The 20890-nt window shown below is 43.8% G+C and overlaps 1 protein-coding gene across 1 annotated transcript; it reads right to left on the bottom strand.

The window, feature by feature from the left end:
- Positions 1–164: 164 nt before the first annotated feature.
- AXDND1 (axonemal dynein light chain domain containing 1) lies at positions 165–20290 on the bottom strand. Its single transcript, XM_075096893.1, is given in 25 exon segments — positions 165–501; positions 821–972; positions 1822–1913; positions 3103–3234; positions 3378–3593; positions 4384–4494; positions 5483–5579; positions 6182–6390; positions 7059–7152; positions 7734–7947; positions 10645–10927; positions 11318–11396; positions 12228–12394; positions 12966–13067; positions 13674–13794; positions 14442–14546; positions 14982–15122; positions 15630–15751; positions 16487–16592; positions 16715–16771; positions 17888–17973; positions 18318–18444; positions 19074–19174; positions 19495–19676; positions 20194–20290. Coding segments are annotated over 25 exon segments (3294 nt in total). The 3' UTR covers positions 165–400.
- Positions 20291–20890: the final 600 nt, after the last annotated feature.

The following is a 20890-nucleotide window of genomic DNA, read 5'->3' as shown; positions in this document are numbered from 1 at the left end:
CAAGAAGAAAGAGGTGCAAATGACTTACTTGCATGATCTGACAGGGATGAGGCAGGATGAGATAGGAGTGGCAAGAAGGTATTGATGAACACAAACAGGAGGCAAGCACATGGCTAGGGGAGGGGAGGAGGGCACACAGGCAGGAGAGATGGGGGTAGGAGAAAGTTGAAGTAGCAATGGTATTACAAGGAAGACAAGGCATAAAGATATTAGAGCTGTGGGAAGTAGTAGAGAACAAGCAAGACAGAGGTGGAACTGAGAGAGCCAGCTAGAACAACAGCATAAATGCTGAGGTGGCACACAGAGATGTCAGGTTAGTGGATAAGGAGTAAGGCAGTGGATGAGGCGTGAGATGCTGCTATGAATGGGCACTAAGAAACTACTCAGGCATTGCTGTTCTTTAATATTTGCTTTTCCTCAATCCCTTGGACTGGCTAGAGTTAGAAGTTTTGGGACTTGAGCAGGGCCCGACTTCTGAGATGTCGTCTTGGAAATATTTTTCTGAAAGAAAAAACAACAAACCAAAGCTATTAAAAATACTGCAGGAGTAAAAATGTACTCAGGGTATCACATTCTTAACAAAAAATTTAGCCTCTCCTTCTGCTCTGATATGAAAGAGATAGGACACACCGAAGGACTAAGGGAAGAAATTTTAATTCCCATTCTCTCTCCTTCTCCACATCTTGTATCTCTTGACAAAACCCTAGATTGTGCCCAGGAGGAGAGGGTCCTGCACTAAATGGGAGATGAGTGAGGCGTCCTTGAAGATTGCTTTCCTCTCTGAGTCTAGGAGAGAGTTCAGAATATTGATTCTCTTTACCCTGCCCTTCTTTGTGCGTTGCTTCTGGGGTGACTTTGCCCTCTTTCTCCAGCTCACACTCCAGCTCTTTGATTCTCTGCAGAGCTTCTTCCAGCTTGTCTTCAAGACTTTCAGATCTTTTCTCTGCATTCTGAGCACGGATCTCTGTTTCTCTGAAACACAGAAGTAAAGATGATGCCAAAACCTGAAATCTAAGCAGCTGTTGGCAGGATACCTAAAAAAGATTTAGAAAGCTGAAGTGTTCAGTAGGATTAACTGACTATAAAACACATTCATAGTTTCAGACAAGGGCATTGTTAAAAGATCTGTAAACGGCTTTGTGGTACATCTGTGTAAACCATGCAAATTGAATTAATTTGAAAACTCAGTGTTTGCTAGTAAAGGGTGAGATGCTGATCTTCATTGTGCCAGGATAAATATGGAGCACAGTCAATTCTATTAGCAAGGCTAATGAGATGGGCTTACCCTGAATAAGCAAGCTCACAGACAAAACAAGAAGTATGAGGGAACGTAACTCAGAGTGCCTAAGCCTGCTTAAGCATGGGAGAAGTCACTACCAAACACAAACCCTAATGTGGTTCTGCACAGAGCCACTTGGGCATCCATTCATTGTGTTCCCTGCACTTAGGCGCAACACTGTTTGCCCACCACGCTCCTGAGCACTAGCAGTCCCTGACAGGGCTCAGCTGCGCTCACATAGCACCCTGTAAGTGCTACTAGGTCCTGAAGCATTAAGAAGTCTGGCAGAAAACCATCATGAGTACCTCTGCAACGTACCTCATGAGTACACAAAATGGAAAATCTGCAGACAGACGAAGGAGAGCTGACATGGGTCATGTCTTCAGCTAACATAAGTCACAGTCAATGGCCCAAGACAATCGGAATGGAAGGAAACCAAAAATTAAGCCAACAGATATTGGATGAAACAGAACCTTGTCAGAGGGCAGAACAGCCCCTTGCCTGGGACAGAACCCTGCCCGGCCCATGCCTCCAGTACTCACAGGAGCTGCGCTTGCAGATGTTCCAGCACTGCCAGAGCTTCAAACTCTTTCTGAGAAAAGGGAGTCGACCACTTGGTGGCAGTCATCTCCCTCTGGTTGGGGAAGAGCAAAACCTCCTGTAAGTGAACGTGAAACCAACAGTGCAGCATTTCATCTGCAGCATGTGCTTAGTTTGGTGCTGGTGTCTCTGCACAGTCACAACACACACGAGAGCTCAGTATCAGCAAAATGTGTAAAATCAGGGGCTAGTTCAGGCACTGAACTGATCTTGGCATAAAAATATACTAAAATACTTTCCTGACTCAGACATGAAACTCTCACTGGCTCATAGCCTTGGGTGGCTGGTGCATTCATTGGGTTACAGAGGTTGGAGATGGCTGTAGCCTGACCAGGAGTGAAAGAAACAACAAAACAATATTCAGAAAACAGAAAGAGGCAGCTCCTCACAGGGTCCAACAGGCATAAGTCAGTTTTCTTCATCTGAAGACAACCAAGGTTTTTCTGTAAAAGCAACTGTTAAAAGGCTCCTACTCTAAGCTTTGGGAGGTAACTGTGATTTCCAAGGATTCATTTCTGTAAAACAGAAGGACCATAAAGAAATGGTCCTGCATCTCCCACTGTCACTCTGCACTACCTGCCCACCTCTAAAGTGTGAAGGGCAAGGCACACTCAGCAGTGCAGCACACCTAAGGAGTGGGACCATCCAGCGACAGTTTGCTAAAGATCCACAAATCCTCTAGGCTCCACTCTGGATGACTGACTGGCTAGGGACAAACTGGAAAAGGCAGGCCCTTATGACTTCTGAAGAGCAACTTTACAAAAAAGTACCATCGCAAAGGCAAGTGGAGAAAATGAGGACCTAGGAGGCCAAAACAACCTGAACTTCTTGCTTCCCTGTTGTTGTGGGATCTCCCTGAATCTCTGAACACTCTTCAACTCCTACCATGTGTTCAGCACCATTTCACCATTTTCCCCATCCCAGTCTCTGCAGATAACCCTTATTCAGACCGCACACATCACCTATTACTGGTCCCACAGAAGTCTCAGGGCCACGGCAGTAATGCATAGGTCAGGAGTACAAATTGCAGCTGTGGTAACTGTGCTAACAATTATTTAAAGGTGCAAGAAGAGAGGAATCAGAGAGAACACCAGCACCTTCCACTGCCCCAGAAGATCTGACACAAGTGTTAAACAGGGTCTCAGAGTCTGAGTAGACAGCTAAAAACCAGCTCTAAATCTCTGCCAACAGGCTAAAAGCATTGGTGTAGTGGAGACTCCTACCCCTGTAACTGAAATGATGTCTGACTTCAGAGACTTGAGGTGGATGTTGGAGTCATGCCCCACATATCTGATCATGTCTGCAGTAGCTTCATTTTCCTCAGTCAGATAATCCATACCAGCACCTGGCTGCTGCTGAGAGAAAAGGAACAAGAAATAGGAGATGCCACTAGCCTAGTGGCATTCAAGGCAGTAAAGCCATGTTTCACAGTGCATACACTAAGCAATAAATAAAAAGGCCCTGCTTGAAAGTAGCATATTGCCGCTACTACACTCACCTGCATAATAGTAATTTCCTCCTTTACTTCTAATGTTTCTTCCTCTGTTATGGGTTTCCTACAGGTGTTGGCATCTTCAGCTTCAAGCTTTTCCTGAGTTGAAGAAATGATACTGTCCTTAAGCTTAAGCTTCAACTGCAATTCCTGTAAGGCACCATAAGGATGGGTTTACTAGCACGCTCTCTTTGCCCATCCAAATAACCTAGGCAAAGCTAACTGGTCCCTGACTTTCTCTTGTACATATTTAGACTTGCACACCAGCCACCTAGGAGGTCCTAAGTATTAATCTATTTCAAATCACAAATGAGTATGCTAATTACTGAACATTACATAAGCAGGACCCACTGTGGCATACTTGCTTTGTATAGGCCATGGCACAGAGAAAAAGAGGGGCAGCCTGTGAGCTACAGCACTGGCTGTACACAAAGCCATGAACATCACCACTTTGCCTGGGGGTTGAGTTCAGAACTGACGCAAACAAATTGTTCAAGACAATAAATCTAAATCCATTTCCTCATCATGTGAATTTAGCCTGTTTCATACGAAATTAGGCCAATGCTAGTCCAACCATCTATAAAACGCATCTAATTGACACAGGCAGCCTGTGATGAGATACCCATCTAGCCACATAAGGAATTAAACTAGAAGTCAGCCTGATCTTCTGGGCAAGGCAACCACCAGCATTCCAGCCAAAGTCCACCCCAATAGGTGGGGCAAAAGCTATCACACGCTATGCGGAACTGATCTACCAGTGGGGTAAAATCTCCTGTCTCCACTGAAGCTCTGGTTTTTGCCTCAGACATGCCCTCCCAAGAAGCACTGTGATTTTTAACCAGTTTACAATCATAACACCTCATAGTTCTAGCTGCCGCTTTGAGTGCGGGGAGGTCTCCATGTGAAACCTTCCCTTAGATGGAACTGCAGTGGCTTCCCTAAGGAAAAGTTTTGAAGCAGACCTTAATTCAGCATGGTTCAACCCAGAACAGCAAATGCAATCTGTGTATACCTCTGATCCAAAGAGATTTCTCAGTTCTTCTAAATCCAGAAAGGAGACCGGAGTGCCTTTCATCTCTGAAAGGAGATGACTACACACTTGAATCCAATTACAGCACTCAGTCTGGGAAGACATAACAGAAAATGATTATTCAGGGATTATTGAACAGAAAAAAAAAAAGATGTTATCATATTCAGTCTATCAAGTAATTCTACCTTTCTGTCTTTATTTATAAGAAGGGGCCTACCTGGACCCTTCCATCCTTACCCTACAAGGCAAAAGGAAGACACATTTCTCCAAGCTTTCAGACATGGCATCTGTCACCAGCTAATCACTCCCACCAATTAAATCCTTCAACACACTCCTCCTCAGGCCAGCACAGAACATCTGTCACAGCCACTGCCCCAGCCCACGTGGGTAGAAATGAGTGTAAATCCCAGGAGTTAATTTTTCACTGACTAAGGTAATGCAGAACAGAAGAGTGAGTATTTTCAATCCCTGCAGAGAATCTTCTTACACTCCTTGAAGCAACGCCATTTGCCCTGTGCTCAAAGAAGCCCTGGGCTTTCAGGAAAGGTCTACCTCTTGCATTCCTAAAGCACAGGCAAAGCTCAGCTAAACACTGGTAATGACAGTGGTGACAATTAAGAGCTTTACATGCAAGTGTAGAATAAGGAGGCAACAGGTAGGTCAGCTGACTGCTAAAAGTTTCAGCTGCATTTGTGTAAAGGTATATTGCACCAAGCACCTCCAGGAACTCTTAAGTATCACTCAAGTCTGGATGTAGGTGGCTCTGACGAGCTTTGAACCAGAGGCAAATCTACTGCCACTCAAATGGAGTAAATCTCGCAAGACAGTCCTGTGAGATTTGTTCATTTGTACCCCAAAACAGGGAAAGGAAGATATGAACATGACTTGACTCAGGTTTATCTGCTTTCCAGGACTGCAGAGTCAGTAGGGAACTTGGGGGTATAACAGGGCAACCCACTGGAGTAGCAGGAGTCTTCCTCCTCCTTGAAACCCTCACATACATTTTTGTCTACCTTTTACAAAGTAAATGCAGTCTCATCTACCCCAGATCTAGTCAGCTGGAAACACAGGCACCTTTTACCTTGATCTTATTCAGCTCCTCCAGCTCAAAATCAGCTTCTAAATCTGTCTCTGACCGTTTCTTTTGAACAATTGCATTGACAATCTCGTGGCAGCAGCTGCAAAGATGCAGAATGTCATCAGCCCTACAGGAGTGCCCTCATATACCTAGAATCACAGAGTCATTTAGGTTGGAAAGGACCCTTCAGTCAGGAGCCAGTTGCTATCAGCAAGGTACAGGAGCTATCTGTAGACCTCTGCACTAGAGAAGTCCCCAGAGGAGCAATCCTCACCAGTCCCGCTCACACAATGACCCCCCAGACAGCTTGTCCATGCCTGTGCTGTACTAACCCACAGAGGATGTGTGAGCACAGATAATGAATCAGGTGGAGGCTTTGCTCCAGATGACCTGGACTGCAGACTTGCTGCCTGTACTGCCCCTACTTCCTATGGAGGTCATCCTCAGAAGCGTGGGCAGAGCCCATTGCAATCACAGATGCCAGCATGTTTTATAGCAGTACTAGGTATAAAGCAGGCACTGCCACCATTCTATTTGGGTGTTCCTGTCTTATTAGGCTCCCTACAAATTCAGGTAAGGCCCATTTACGACCTGGGAAAAGATCCAAGGACACCCAAATTGGTTGTATCTGTCAATACGCACACTACACATTTTATTCTTGAGAAAACCCCCTTAGATTAAATTGAAAACCTCTGCTGATACCTGACTATAGAACCAGAAAGTCTGGCCATCTCTGCAACCAGCTCTTCAGCTTCGTGCTGCAGCTTACAAGCCCCCATAAGTCTGAGTTCCTCATCCATCTCTGTGCCTGGCTCTTGCCGCTGGGGACACTCCCAGGATGAGCGGTCTGCTGTCATGTGCCTCAGCAAATTCACCAGCCACAGGGTCAGGTTTCTGTGCAGTTCAGTCACCTGCACAAAACATCAGAGCAAATCTAAACCAGTAATAAATGACTGGTCTTGCCAAGTAGACTTACAAGAAATGCACTGACTTCAGACAATGTCCTACCTAATTTACAAACTGACCTGATGACATAAGCATTTATTTTTACCATTTTAACTCCCATATTCACTCCAAATGCATCTTTTCCTCCTAAGGATCTAGCCTTCTCCCAGTTCTTGTTTAGGATCACATGCTGCTTATCAGCCATGTGGCACTCTGTCATGTCCAGAATTCAGTGGGAAACCAAAAATCACACATCACACATACAGAACATTTAAAAAATGCATAGTGAGAGCCTCTATTCTCAATACTGGGAGAAAGAAGTAAAACTACAGAGAGCTAGCAGCCACAACAGCTCTCTGAACAGGAAATATCAACATTATTCCAGAGGAAATGCTTGCTAAAGATGAAACAATAAAATTGTGCTCATGCACTGTATAGGAGACCTTTCAGCTATTTTTAGAGGAGTTCTGCTCTGCTCCTTTGGCTGGAAGACAAAAGCCACAACTCAGCTCAAAAGTGTCAAAAGAGAAGCAAGCATTCCTCACAACTGTTCTCTGGCCAGATGGAAATTAAAGGAAAGACTGAATACTAGATATAGTGCTCTTACCCCTAGCAGTTTCAGGCTTACACTTACTTTTTCATTAAGATGTGTGATGTTCTTCTCAACCTCATTATTCATGGACAAAACCCATCGCTGAATCATCTGAAAAAATTCTCTAGGTACCACCCTGAAAAAAAAACCAAATACAGAAACAAAGTAACCTCTAGTGCACCAGACCCCAGGATCTCCTGTCTCAAAGATACTTTTTACTTCCCAACTCAAGGAAGACAACCTATTTTAGTACACCATATGCTGGAAACATGACACAGGCTTTTTTGCTAATGCTATAGTTGTGGGCAAACTTGGCATTTGCTAGTCTTTTACATATACGTCATGCATGTGCTCCGCAAATGATTTATTTCTTGATGATATTTACCAAAGGCAATGGAGCACCATGAAGACGAACATGCCCCCACAAATCTGACTGTAATCACATTTTCGTTTTTCTTCAAATGTCAAGATTTCCAAACCGGGTGGCGGTTCTGAGGGAGGTGGTGATGCTCCAGGAGCGATACTGAAGCCACCAACTGTTTCCACAGATATTGCCAAATCAAAGCAAATGAAAGGCAGTCGCCAATCATCTTAACGCTTCAGCTGATCATTTATCCCACTGCACCAGTGCTCCCACAAAAGAACATTTCCCTTTTCTTATGAGTGTTGTTTAACACACAAGGCCAGCCCAGACACAATCAACACCTCTGTCCTTACGGGAAGTGTGGTTTCTTATCACTCTCAGCTTCATGCAACTGGCTGTAGCCTATGCTGCTCATCACTGCATCCACCTGGGCCAGCCACACAGGAATCTTGTGGTAAAATGCCTGCAGCTCAGCTTTGTGCATGTCAGAACCTCTCTTCAGCTTTTGCACCTTGAATAACCAATCTTCCATACTGTTCACCAAGACTGTCAAAAACCTAGCTGTGCCTGTGGGCAAAGAAAATATGAACCTTTAATTTAAATTCAGCCAATAAAACCAAAGCTGAGTTCAAAGATGGATGTCAAGAGGGATGAACAGCCTATGTGGGAACTGTCTGTACTTAGGACTAAAAATGAGCTGTTTAGTAAGCACTGAATTCAAAGCAACCTGAAAGAAATTTGGCTTGATTTGAAGCCCTGACTGTCCTTCTTGTCTTGACAGATTTGGCTCCCTCATTGCATAAAGGCTTAATATCACTCTTTTTAAAACGGCTTTGTAGTTACAATCCAATTCTTCAAAGATGCAGGTGATATGATATGCACAATTGCATAAAATGCCTGGACAGGGTAGGAAATTACTTGTGCATTCCCTCCTCTGGCACACGCTGATGGATATTCTCTGTTTCTTGGGGAAATGCTTGAAATGTAACAATGATTGCTTTTGATATTCAGTGTTTAAACTTTCTATAAATCCTGGTGAGGTCCTGGCCTCCATGACATCTTGTAGCAATGATAGCATGTTAAGCACATGGTGGCAATGACAAGTTTTTTAATATTTCAATGATTTTGATGCATGGCTCGGTTTCCCCACTGTATGGCTGTGTGGTAGAACTGGTTAACTTCTCCTCTGTACAGGGAGAAGTGCAATGAAGCAGTGTTGGGATGTCCAGACTGGTAACAAATGGAGGAGGCTCCCCTCTGCAGGGTGGAGCCTTTCAGAGCACACGATAGGAGTTCCACAACCAGGCATTAGTTTTTAATGACCAGGAGGCCAAGGAGAAGTGGTAGGAACAATATTGTTTACATTTTCCTGCCATACGCCGTCAGCTTAAAAGGAAAGACGAGGAAGGTCCCAGGAGGGCATGGAATGAGGGAGAACAGTCACTTCTGATCACTTACGTGTAAATTTGGCCATATTAGCCCTTACACAGTATTTTGGATCCTTATTAAGTAGCAGCTTGCTTTGGGAAGGCTGTCTGTGCCATTGCATTTGTCTTATAAAATTAATCAAGTCCCCAGCAAAAGAGAATACCTAACTGGAGCTTACTGGCAAGGTCACTCTAGTCCCAAGTGCCAATTTCAGAGTCAAAACCATCTTATTCTCACAAAAACAGACACAGTGAAGGCTTTAAGAGGTGATCAAGGAAGACTGAATAAAAGCAAAGACCTTGAGGCAAACCTATAGATTTCATAAAAAGTCCTCTCATATATTTTCTAAAACAATCTCATATCTCATTTGTTCTCTCTGCATGTCTAATCCTTGTCATCAAATATTGAATCCTTTGTATTTCAGACACATGCTGCTTGAGATTGGGTAATCAGACTTCAGAAGACAATAAACACTTCAGGCAACTGACAGCCACTGCCTTACACGACAAAATTACCGTGTTCTCAGTATTGTCTTTTACCTATTCTTTATAATATCTTTTGTTTTCACTGTTTCTTGCCAAAAAGCCAATGTAAAGAGAAAAGATACCTTGTCTTTTCTACTGAAAAGTCATTACATTGTAAATTACATGTAAAAATGAATCCAAGCCACTCAAAATATGCTGCCTTGTATGGATCAAGAGAATACCTTTCCTGTGGCCCAGTTCCCAAAGCCTTTGTTACAATAAGCAAAAATCCCCTTTTCTGGACTTTACTGGCTGAAACAGTTTTGGATGAGGTATCTGTGCTGTGCTGCCTAGCCCTTTGTTCAGACCACAACTAAATATCAAGACTTCTGATAATCTGCTGATAACTTTTTGCCATACTGGTGTCTGGCCAATTATGGCCCTGTTCCTCCTTCTTTCTCTCACATTCTAATGAGAACTACCAAGAATACTTAATTCCTTTTGCTGTCTCTTAGGATGGCCAGGCTTACCATTCTATCTCATCTCCTTTAGTAGGCTGAAATATAACATGTTTCATAAGATAATGTAGGCAAAAGCACAGGATAACCCTGAGTGAAAGAACAATGTGACAGTATGAGAAGTAGCTTAGCAAATATGAGTAGCAGTTCCTGACAGCACATGTTCAGTTTAGTTTTAGTCTGCTAAAAGGAAATAAGATGATTAAAAAAAAAAAAAACACTGGAGAGGAAACAGTTCTGAAATCAGAAATGAGTCAAGCTCTTGCAGAGACAAAGGTTGAAAAGGTTAGTTGCAAATTACCCAACATATGTTTGTTGTCTTACACAGGACATGGTAACTTTATATGAGCAAAGAAAACATTTATTTACATACTTTATTATCAAGATCATTCAATATCTAGATTAAGATAGCTTTGTGTTAATGATAAAGTAATAAAGTATTACCCTCTGAGACAGTGTTACCTGGCTAGTGATCTCCAAAGCGATGTTCTACTTTACATTTTAAACATTCATTCTTTCCTTTGACATTTTCTTTTCCATGCATTATCTACATAATCACAAAGTGCCCACACTCCCTCTGAACATAACACGTGACTTCCCTGTGTCATATCTGCATTGCATGTTCCTTGCACTGTATCACATTTAAAATTTCAGATATTCTTTCTACATGTGACTGCAAGTCACATTGTTTGGAGTTTATCCTTTCAATGTTCTTGGTTCCCAGCACATATCTGGGGGTCATACTTTAGCTTTGGAAGAAGCCAGTAGAGATTTTGTCAGCTGGTCCTGTATTATCTGCTACTTTCCTGTCATCCCCAAGGAAAACCTAAACTGCAAAATTGGTCACGCCTTACCATTATTCCCACTTATCCTTATATTGTATTGCTGGTAGAGTTCACACGCCCTTTGGTTTATTTCTTCCAGGGCAGCGTGCTGTGGAGGCAATGCTCCAGCAAAGTCCCTGTGTCGATTCAGCAGTGTTTGTCCCAGCTCCATCCAGTGCTCCTGCAGGCTGGCAGTGCTCCTGAGACTTTCAGCCTTTCTTAGTTGCACCTCCCCTCCGTACTGCTCTAGGTCTTCTTTTAGCATCTGAAAGAAAAGTAGCAAGCTTGCCGTGCCCCCAGAGTTGGACCACCCCTTGGCAGCAATAGAAAGGTGATGGAAATCAGGTAAAAGGAAGTGTGAGGAATCCATGAGTGTAAAGATATCATGGCGAGTAGATAGCACAGTAAGTTGGAAACTTATCCGTGACAATTCTGAGGGCTTCTGTGGATTAATATCATTTATCAGTCACCAGAGCTGTAGGTCAGACAGTGCTCAAACACACAACTACGTTTAATGCACTGGCTGAACTACGGTATTGGTCAACTATAACTTCTCATGTGTAGACTCTTAGCTAAAGCTTCAGCACAAAAGATTTGAACTGATGTGTTTTCGTTCACATTTCTGATGGGCATAGATGCTCACCGTGTCTCAGCTAACACATGGTAATTTGCTGAGCAGATACCACTCGATAATATGTACAACCCCAAAAAATCTTACATTTATTAAGTTCTTGACATCCTGTAGGATTTCTTCCAGTAGGTTTTCATTCATCAGAGAGGAGCTAAAGCAGAGGAAAAGAAGGGATGAGAGGAAAAACTCCTTTACTAGCCAAGGTAAAACCAAGAGTCAAGGTATATACTCTACACATACCGAGTCTGTGATAAAAATTGTAACTTGAAAGAGAAGTAAAAAACACAAGGCCCTACTCAGAGATTTTTCTTCTCTCACGCAACATGATACAAACACTGGGTGTCAGTGAAGAAAATAAGTTACTTCCAGCAAAGACGAAAATTAAATTCAAGCAAGCACATATTGAAAATTCAGAGATGATTATTAACTCAATGATTGAAATCTATAAAGTGTTCTGTTGTTAATGTACACACTATGTATATGTCTGCATTTTGTACCTGCATTTATGCTTTGTTTTATTTAACATCTCACAATGAACTAAAAGGCCTGCAAAATATAATCACCTTAACATACAAAATGACTTTGGATTTGAAACATCATGTGTCTCAGAGTCTCATTTTGTATCTGTACATGAAAGAATTGAACAGTCTATTAAAGCATTAATGCATGCCCGTTCAAGGTAAAATGAATCAACTAAATAGAAGAACTCTTTTATAGTAATGACAGCTGCAAAATGGACACTCTGGTTCGCAGCAGGAGGGTACAATCCTTGCCCCACTGAAACCAACCACAAACACACAGCATCACATTACTGTTATAGACCTGATTATCAAAATAAATGCATCAAGCAGAAAAGCAGAGCAGTAAGAGACGTGTAAATTGCACCAAATCTCACTGCACCTGAGAGTCCAGTGAGACCTACTGGCACAAGAAAAAGGTTGAGGAAGTTGACTGCTACCCCTGGTCCCTCTGGGCCACTCACAAGTCACTGCTATGGAAGTACTGAAACCGCTTGTTGAGGCTGCTGCAGACAATTTGCAGTTTTCTTTGGCTAGACTCCTCGAAACGCTCTATTTCCGCTCCAACACGACTCAACCTCTCCCTGAACTGCTCGATCTCTTCCTGCAGATCAGCCAGGTCTTCTGTGTCCTGCAAGCAGTGGGCAAGAGAGTGGGATAAGGCACTTTTGTGATTGTTTTGATCCAAGTTAGAGAAATTCTCCCTTTGCCCTAGCTATTTTGAGATACACTTGTATCGGAGATCTGGGAAACGTCTGTAATTCCACAGCACAGCCCTCACAAAACCTTTGACACAGGACTAGGGTGGCTCACCTCCCCAGGCATGCCAGAACTGAGTGCTTGACTCCTTGCTGCTTATATGCTACTGAGATAGCATGCAGCCCTATACACAAGGGCAAAATTACACTAGGCTGGATACGATTTGGTTTTATTGAGAAGGAATGGGGAGAGGGAATAAAGCTACAAAGAAAAAGGAGAAACGGGAAAAATAAAAGTTTGAGGTAGAGAAGAGGGGATATGGAGTAATGAGAGAAAAGCAGGGAGTGAACTCATTCAAATTTTAATGCTTGTTTGAAATTAGACCAACACTTGAAAGTTCAAATAACAGCCAAAGTACTGAATGATTTACTGAGAACCATAGAGCTACATAAACCACGCATGCAAACACTTTGAACAGGTGCCCATCCCAGGCAGGTCCTTACCTTTGAGGCCAAGAGGACAGTGAAATGCTTGAGAACGTTGGTCAGTGTCTTTCCACTAACATAGAGCCTGCGAACCAATGTGAGCTGGTTTCTGTCTGCTATCTGAAAAAAAAAACATTATTATTTGCACTGTTTTCTTCCGAGAGGACTGACAGCTGACGTTAACATGGGACCTTTACCATCAGTGAAATGGAGCTCAAAGAGTTGAGTCTGCTTTCCTTACAAATAAATTTCTCATCTCCCAGACAGCCCCAGAAGTCCTGCTAACAGATTTTAAACTTGAATAGGATAAAGTAGGAGATTGCAAACAAGGGAGACACACAAACAAGAAAGCACAGAATTAACCAAGAATGATGTTTTTTGAGGATCTGTGAGGAATCTGGGTACAAAATTCTAAAGTATGAGGAATAGAAAACTTCAGTCAAACCCATATCTGAATGGAAATATTAATCTCACAGAAGATCTTCCTGCACAGAACCTGGCAATCCATACCAAACATGCTGTGTGAATTAACTGGTTTCCATTTGAAAAAACCCACACGTGAAATACAACAGACCTCAGGAAATGAGGTCAGGGCGCGTATGAGGTATGTTACTACCCAATCGTATTGAACAAAAGTGTTCTTTGAGATGAAAACTGCCCTTGGAACAAGACTGCTGGCTATGATGGCTTATACCTTGCAATGCATGACTTATCTCCCGCACCTACCTTCAGAGCCAGGTCACATGCAGCTGAGCTCCAAACGTCTCTTTCTCGTGCTAGCAGCAGAATTTGCTCTTCCAGTCGTCTTCTCTGTAACTTGTATAACTCCCGATACTCTTCCAAAAGGCTAGAAGAAGGGGAAGTCAATGAAATATGTTCACCTGTGTTTCTCATTCATGTTTACTGTTCTTCTCCCAATTCCTAAAGCTTTTCTTAGACACTTCCTCTTCCTTCCTCCTTCCTCAGTCACCTCCCACATGGCCTGTAAATTCACAGGTCCTTTTCCCCAAGCCCCTACAACACCTTTCTGTTGATATGTCCATTGCGACTTATATTCAGCATGAATACAAGTATCTGTAAGTGAATCTGTGTGCCTGAGCACCACAACTCTGATACCTAGGAAATCAGGGATTTAGGTGGTGGGTATCTGAAGATTCCCACAGAATCTCTCAGAAGCTCTTAGAAGTTCAGAGCTGCAGGCTCTGCTAGACTATGAAGAGCTCAGCAGCTGTGAACGTGGGGTGAAGAAAAGGGAATGCCAACACCTGAGCAACAAATGCAACTCTCATGACATAAAACTAGAAGTGTTTTGAACAGCTTTTGATCCTTTTGAGGGGTTTAGCATTTACAGCAAAATAATAGCATCTGTCATAAACAGCCAAGCTCTCTTCCCCAGAAGGAAATCATCCCTCACCTCTCCTTCCCAACAACCCCAAGAGAATGAAACCAGCGTGCTGCAGAAATCTCCCAATGTCAACTTTGAAAACAACTTACTTTGCATTTGCCTTAGCCTCCTGCATGCCTGTAACTAGCTCCTCTTGAGCGTTTTCTGCTTCTTTGGTCACCTTGTGGTCATGTTCTTGTACCTCGTACAGCTCGCTGAAAAAGCAGGGAACAGACTTAAAGCAACTTAGCCCAACCCAAAGGTCTCTACTCTGGCAGACGCAGACTGGCAGGCCCTATGCTATCGTGCAGGGCTCTCTTCCTGGAACGCAATCATTTTACTGTAGGGGTGAAAGGCATCTCAAAGACCTCCTCGACCCATGCACACATGTTGCTCCAACAGCCCCCTTTTGCAGCTCCCCACCAATGAACCTCCAGTGTGCTAAGGAAAGGAGGTGGCTTTGGCATTATTTGGCACTAAAAGGGTGCAGTGAGAGTGTGAGGAGGCTCCAGTGTGGTCTCTGTAGCTCTGCTTCAAATCATAACACTATCTTCCTTCTCCTATGGGAGGAAGATTAGAAACCCAAATGAAAGCAACAGACTAAGCCTAGGGCATTGAGGTAATTTCTTAGGATCAGGCAGGATTCAGACCTGGCCAGCTCTTCAACAGATTCTTTAAAATAGAGTAGTTGTTCTGTAATATGTCTGTCAACCAACTGCTGTGCCATCATTTTTTTGTAGAGAGTCTTCATCTGTTCAGGAATCCGCTCCAGGAGACCCACGTACCTCTGCCTGCAGTAAAAGGAGTAAAAATGGGTGTTTCCCTGAGAGTACAGATCTCTCTTACTCCCCCTGAAGACCCTTTCCTTTCACTGCACAGAGGCTATCTAGAAGGCAATCTTTTGAGTGTTTGGATTGAGGATTTTAAACACTCTGGAACAATTTAATTGCTACAAATAATGGTAATCTGAGCATGGGAACACTGGCCATGAGGGAAGTACCAGCTAGTCTATGTGTGAAAACTTCCACTGAATGTCACCCCAGCAAGGAGCCCACACTGTCAACTGTGGTGACAGTGCCACCAACTTCAGCCTCCAGGTTACCTAACAGAGGCTCATTAGCCCCAGTTGTTAATTAGGCAGGGAAATCCTATTTAATTCCTGGCATCAGACCCCATGCCAATTACATCATGACAGGCTAGCTTTGCTGGGCAAGGACATTAGGAACAATCTGCAATAGCTAATGCTGCTTGCGGAAGGACACTGCCATAAATCAAGAGGGGGATTGGCTAATGATGACCTGAGCTTTGAAAGCAGCTGTCCTCTCTCCACACAGTCCACGCTGACCTGCCGAATCAGCTCATGGAAAACAATGTTGTAGATGTTCTGCTCTGCCTTCATCAGCTCCAGCAAGTTGTGCAGCTGGCAAAACAGGTGAGAAAAGTCACAGTCTTGCAGAGCCTGACCAGCCTGCTCCTTCAACAACAGAGGTTAGCACAGATCTCTCATTTCTTCTGAAGGATATTTCCCTTTGAGGACAAAATACTACTAAAAGTATAAAGGAGAAGGGAAAGATCCATCCTCCATGCATTCACATGTTTGTTTTCAAATATGTTATGCACTGTCCTGGCTACCCTCCCATCAACATCCATGGGAGCTTCTCTGCTAACTCCATCTGGAGTTCCTGATGAGGCAACGCTCTACATTTTTCAAAAATCCTTCTCCACCACCATGAAAGAATAACAGAAAACAAGGCCAAGCAAGGTACAAATGTTCTTTGGCATCTGCTTTTTAGGTGTATGAAGGTTTCCAAAGGCCCGTTTTGTAACACAGCAGCCTATCTCCCAGTGAAGAGATGAGACTGCTACTTCCTTCATTTCTCCATAGTAATAATGCCAAATGCATTATTATTTCTGGCATTTTTGCCAGAAACATAACTTCCTACACCAGCAAGCTAACTGTTTGTTCTCTGTGGATCAGATGAAGAGAAGCTCAGGAGAAGAAACCCCTGGTTATTACAGCACATACAGACAGCTGCCTTGGGCAGAAGCTAGCTACTAGGAGGTAGTTTAAGCACAGCAGGGGTGAACACTGGGGAAAACAGGATGTTATTTTTCTGGTACAAGGAAGTTATCTGGGCACAAGCAAGTTATCCACCTGTGAAGGTCCTGTTACTCTGATTAGCTTGTCTACTCCAGCTTTTTCCAACATGCTGTCCATCACCTTCATCAGCTGGATGACCTCTAACCTCCCAGAAGGTTTTCTGACAGACAAGAAAAAGGCACATCATTAGTCTGTATAGCATGTTATGATATTTTCTCAGAAAATGAAATTCAAACACCTGGGTATTTTTCCAACAACAACTTCATGCAGGGTAGTACTTACATGGATGGGAACAGCCGTAGTTTCTTTTCACGGTCTTCAAGCAGCGTTGTGTATTTACTGAAACAAAACACAATCATTAGAACTTGATTACAAGGCAATTCTTCCAGTGCTAGCTACAGGATCCTACTCCCTCCTTAAATCTCCTTGTCCCACGTATAAGGTGATGAAAGTTGGAGAAGCAGAGAAGGGTCTACAGGGTTGCTCTTCAGTGGGAGCATCTAGAGCCTAATGTGAGAATTAGACCTTCTGTAGCTTTTCCCCCAGCTAGAGCTCCTTCTTCTTGCCACTAACACCACAAATCTTGTAGGAACCTTCTCCCTTTAAGACCTCTCACGGTACTTGGCTAAGAAGTGACCAACGGATTTAAAAGTTACAGGTGGGGCCAGAAGAGCACCACATATCCACATCGCATCCACCCAGAGACTGATCACAGGAGACCATTGAAATAAGACAGTGTTCTGTTACATCATGTTGGCAAAGAAGCCGTGAGGATTTCACTCCTGATCTCAGTATTTTAATCCTTGAACAATGAGAAAGAATGTGCTTTTAATTTAGTAAGTTGTCTGGAGAGACCGTATGTGTGTGTGTGTGTGTGTGTGTGTCTCAGTAGCCTTTTCTGGGCAAGGCTTGGTAAATTAATTTCAAATCTGACAGCCTGAAAAAAAAATGCAAACAAACAAACAAAATCCTCAGACTGATCAGATTCAAGATGCTAGCAGGTCTATATAAGCATAAAGTGAGAGTAAGACCTACCCAAAGCCTGCCCAGCTATACGGCAGAAAGCAATTCCAAAAGAAAAACAGATAAATTAATTAAAAAAAAAAAAAAAGTCAGCAGCAAAAACTTCCAAAAGTTGCCTTAAGGGATCAAACCAGACTTCAGCTTCTACATTCATGTCCAACTACTGAACCCCGCCTGAGAAGCAGTACTAGTGTACAGGAAATTCTCCCTCAGCCACCCCTAAGCAGCAGGGACAAAGAAAAGGAGGGTCACCTACTCTGCAGGGTTAACTATTGCCTGGTCATTAGCATGAGGTTTGCACCACCTCCCTTTTATAGTCTCCCCTTCCCAACAGCAAGGGGTGTATTTGGGCAACATCCTCAGCCTCTCATCGCTTTATCCCCCCGCTCTGAACAGTTGGGGACAAACCCTTGTAAACCAGGAAGCACTCACTCATCAAAGTACTTCAAGGGCAAAACTCCCCTGTTCTTCACAATGTGAAATTCCTTGGGAACCAGACTATCTGCTAGGGTTGCTCGCTAGGGATGGAAAAGAGAGAGAGCACAAAACGTCAGCACAAGAGATGTGAACACACTCGCAGTTCCTTCCCAAAGAGGATGTGGGTCTGGCAGCCAGGAGAGGGAAGCTTTTCACACTGCTTTTTTCCTTCCCACTCCATGCATCCAGAGCCCAACAGAAGCCATCTATGTCTGAAAGCAGATCAAAACAACTAACATTGAACTGTGGCACGGGAGCTGGGGGGCTGGAGTTGCAAGGAGAGCTGGTGAGTTTTAGGAGCAGGGTAACATCAGGGGACGTGTATGAGGACCTCCCTTCTCCCAGCTAGTGATAAACAGAAAAACACCCGAACAGCAGCACTCACAGGAGCACGTGGGACCATACCACAGCTCCCTCTCCGGTCCCGACAATTCTTAGTAGAAGGGCTTCTACCAGTCATTGCTTTCTTCGCTTCCTGCCCAGTCACAATGTCACACAGGTAAGAGACATCCCTGAAACAGAGGGAAAGAGCTTGTACACTGACACACCCCAAAGGCAACCCACTGTTCCCATGCTGCCAGCCTAAGCCACGTGCATATTTGTTCTGCTCAGCCTGAGGCCAGGCTTATGGCCAGGACTCCCTCCCCTGGGCCACAAAAGACCGATGAGATAATGTTTTTTGGGCAGATTAACCTCACATTGCCTATCCATTTTTCACATTTGCTGCCAATGTCCTATCACATACTTATCCAATGTCTGATAAAGAGCAAAACATTTTTCACTTCCTAGCACCGTTCAGCATCGCTTATTTACAAAGAAGTGTAAAGCTATTCCCTGCTAAGTCCGTTAAAGCTAGAAGAGCTTCTTTTCTTAATCGTGGATCACAGAGCATCCCTGTGAGCCCAGCATCTTTTGGAAGGATAGTTCCAAGAATTGCTTATTTAGCCACTAATTTATTTATTGTTCCCTCAAATCTCTCCAGCCCAAACTTGGATGGGGCAGCTGGACCATTCATCCAGCCACGCGAGGCTGCACAGCCACCTACCATAAAAAAAAAAAGACCAAGGGAGAGATCTAGCTCTGCGTTCCCAGCTCTAATGTCTTTCCATTGCCCTCGGCTCCTTATCCCTTCTTTGCTTACCTGCCAGCGCCCGTCAAACTGACAGGGTGGTCTGTCAGGTGTCTGAACTTGCTCCGACGATTAGGATAATGCCAAAGCCGATCTGGGGTTTGCAGGCAGCCCTGCAGACAAGGCACACGTGGACGTCACGTCTCAGCAAGAAATGTGCCAAGGAGCAGGAGAGGTCAAGGTGGTCTGTCTAAACAAACTCAGTGTCATTATTTCCCTCTTGGGCCTAAAGAAACCGGTGGACAAAACGTCCTCGGCAAGGGCTTCACAGCAGCACCAGGGTGCAAACACATTTTGCAGGGACTGGAAGGCAGCTCTTTGGAATTTATCTTACGAGGTCAGCAAACTTTCCTTTTGCACAGGGAATGAACATGTGCCCCCAGTGAAGAGACGATTCTGGGCAGAGAAGAGCAGGAGATGGAAACACACTCACCCTGAAGCCCATTGGGATTTTGGTGGTTTGTGGGGACCGTAAGTACTCTGGGCTGTAAAGAGAACTGCTGGCACAGGTCAGGCTTCGGAAAACCTCTTCTGGAACACAGTTTCGCTCCAGGGAGTAAGAAACAGGCCTGATGCGGTCAAGCATCCTTGAAGTACCCCTCAGCTTGGGGATCTCTAGAAAAGAGCATGTCAGAACCACTTCAACATTTATTCTGTTTGTGAAAGCAAGCAAAACCGATAATAAAATACAGGGCTGAGAAGAACAACATGTCTTACCCCAAAAAGGTTCAACTCTCTCTAATCCCTTACCCCAAAGCAGGATCAACTACCTAAAACATAGGCAGCTAATCCCATTTTTAGTAGTTACTAGATCTTCTGTGAAACCTAGAACAAGAGTTTCCTTCTAGCTGTGGGAGATAAAGCACTGGTTGCAGGACTACGCCAAGTTATCAGGTGCACAAACGCTAAGGGATGCCCTAAACAACTAAAGATTGCGTGTTCCTGTAAAGCCATTTCCCTTCTTGTGGATTGCTAGCAGTCAGCTTTCTGCAAAGATACGAATACCCTAAAATACCAGCAATTACCCAAATAAAGGCAAAACTTAATGCATAGAAGCAACCTGCTGTTAAAGGGAAGCTGGAAGGATGGAGGGTCAGGTGTCCAACCCCTGCCACCTCCAGCCCAGCCCTACCTGACCGCTCCTCGCCCATCGAGCCTGCCCGCAAGGCACTGCTCGTTGTCCTTCCACTGGCTTTTGGTCCAGGAACCAGCGCTCCAGCTGAGGGCATGGTGAGCAATTTATTTTAATGCTTGTCCAAGGAAATGTGCAGTAATGAATAATCTAGAAACAGAATTAAGCCCATAGTTGTACTTCACAGCTTTAACAGGGTTTTTTTGTTATCCTTTATTGTGAACCCCCGCCGCCTTATGCCTGACACTAGGTACATCCGTTAGGAAAAAGACTCCTGATGCTTTGCTACATCCTCCATAGGGGTCCTTGTTTTTCCATCTACAAACCACACTAAGAACTGCTTCTTTTATACATTTAACTGGGCCAGAGATTTAATTCTATTTGAATTTCTCCAATTATTAATCTTAACTTTTTCTTCTTAGCATTATCCTACTAGTGAAGAAAACCCCCACATTTCCATTAGTTTCCTAATCTCCATGAGTTCTCTTGCAAAGCCTTTCCCCCCCACTAGCCTTGCCAGGATATATTGTTCTGTATAAATGCTCCTGTTATTAAAACTTTTTGACTTCCTTTCAGCTGGATCCCTGTGTACTGCGGTTTCTAATTAGGTTAACTACATTTCTTTGCCTTCAGGTACATGTTTGTGGGTGTAGGTATAATCTAGGAGTAATCTTGCCAGGTAGTTTCATCTTGCTGC

The sequence above is a fragment of the Phalacrocorax aristotelis genome, chromosome 6 (assembly GCF_949628215.1).
Source record: "Phalacrocorax aristotelis chromosome 6, bGulAri2.1, whole genome shotgun sequence".
In the NCBI taxonomy this organism is placed as follows: domain Eukaryota; kingdom Metazoa; phylum Chordata; class Aves; order Suliformes; family Phalacrocoracidae; genus Phalacrocorax; species Phalacrocorax aristotelis.
The sequence above is the reverse complement of the archived record's forward strand: the minus strand, read 5'-3'. Positions and strand labels throughout refer to the sequence as shown.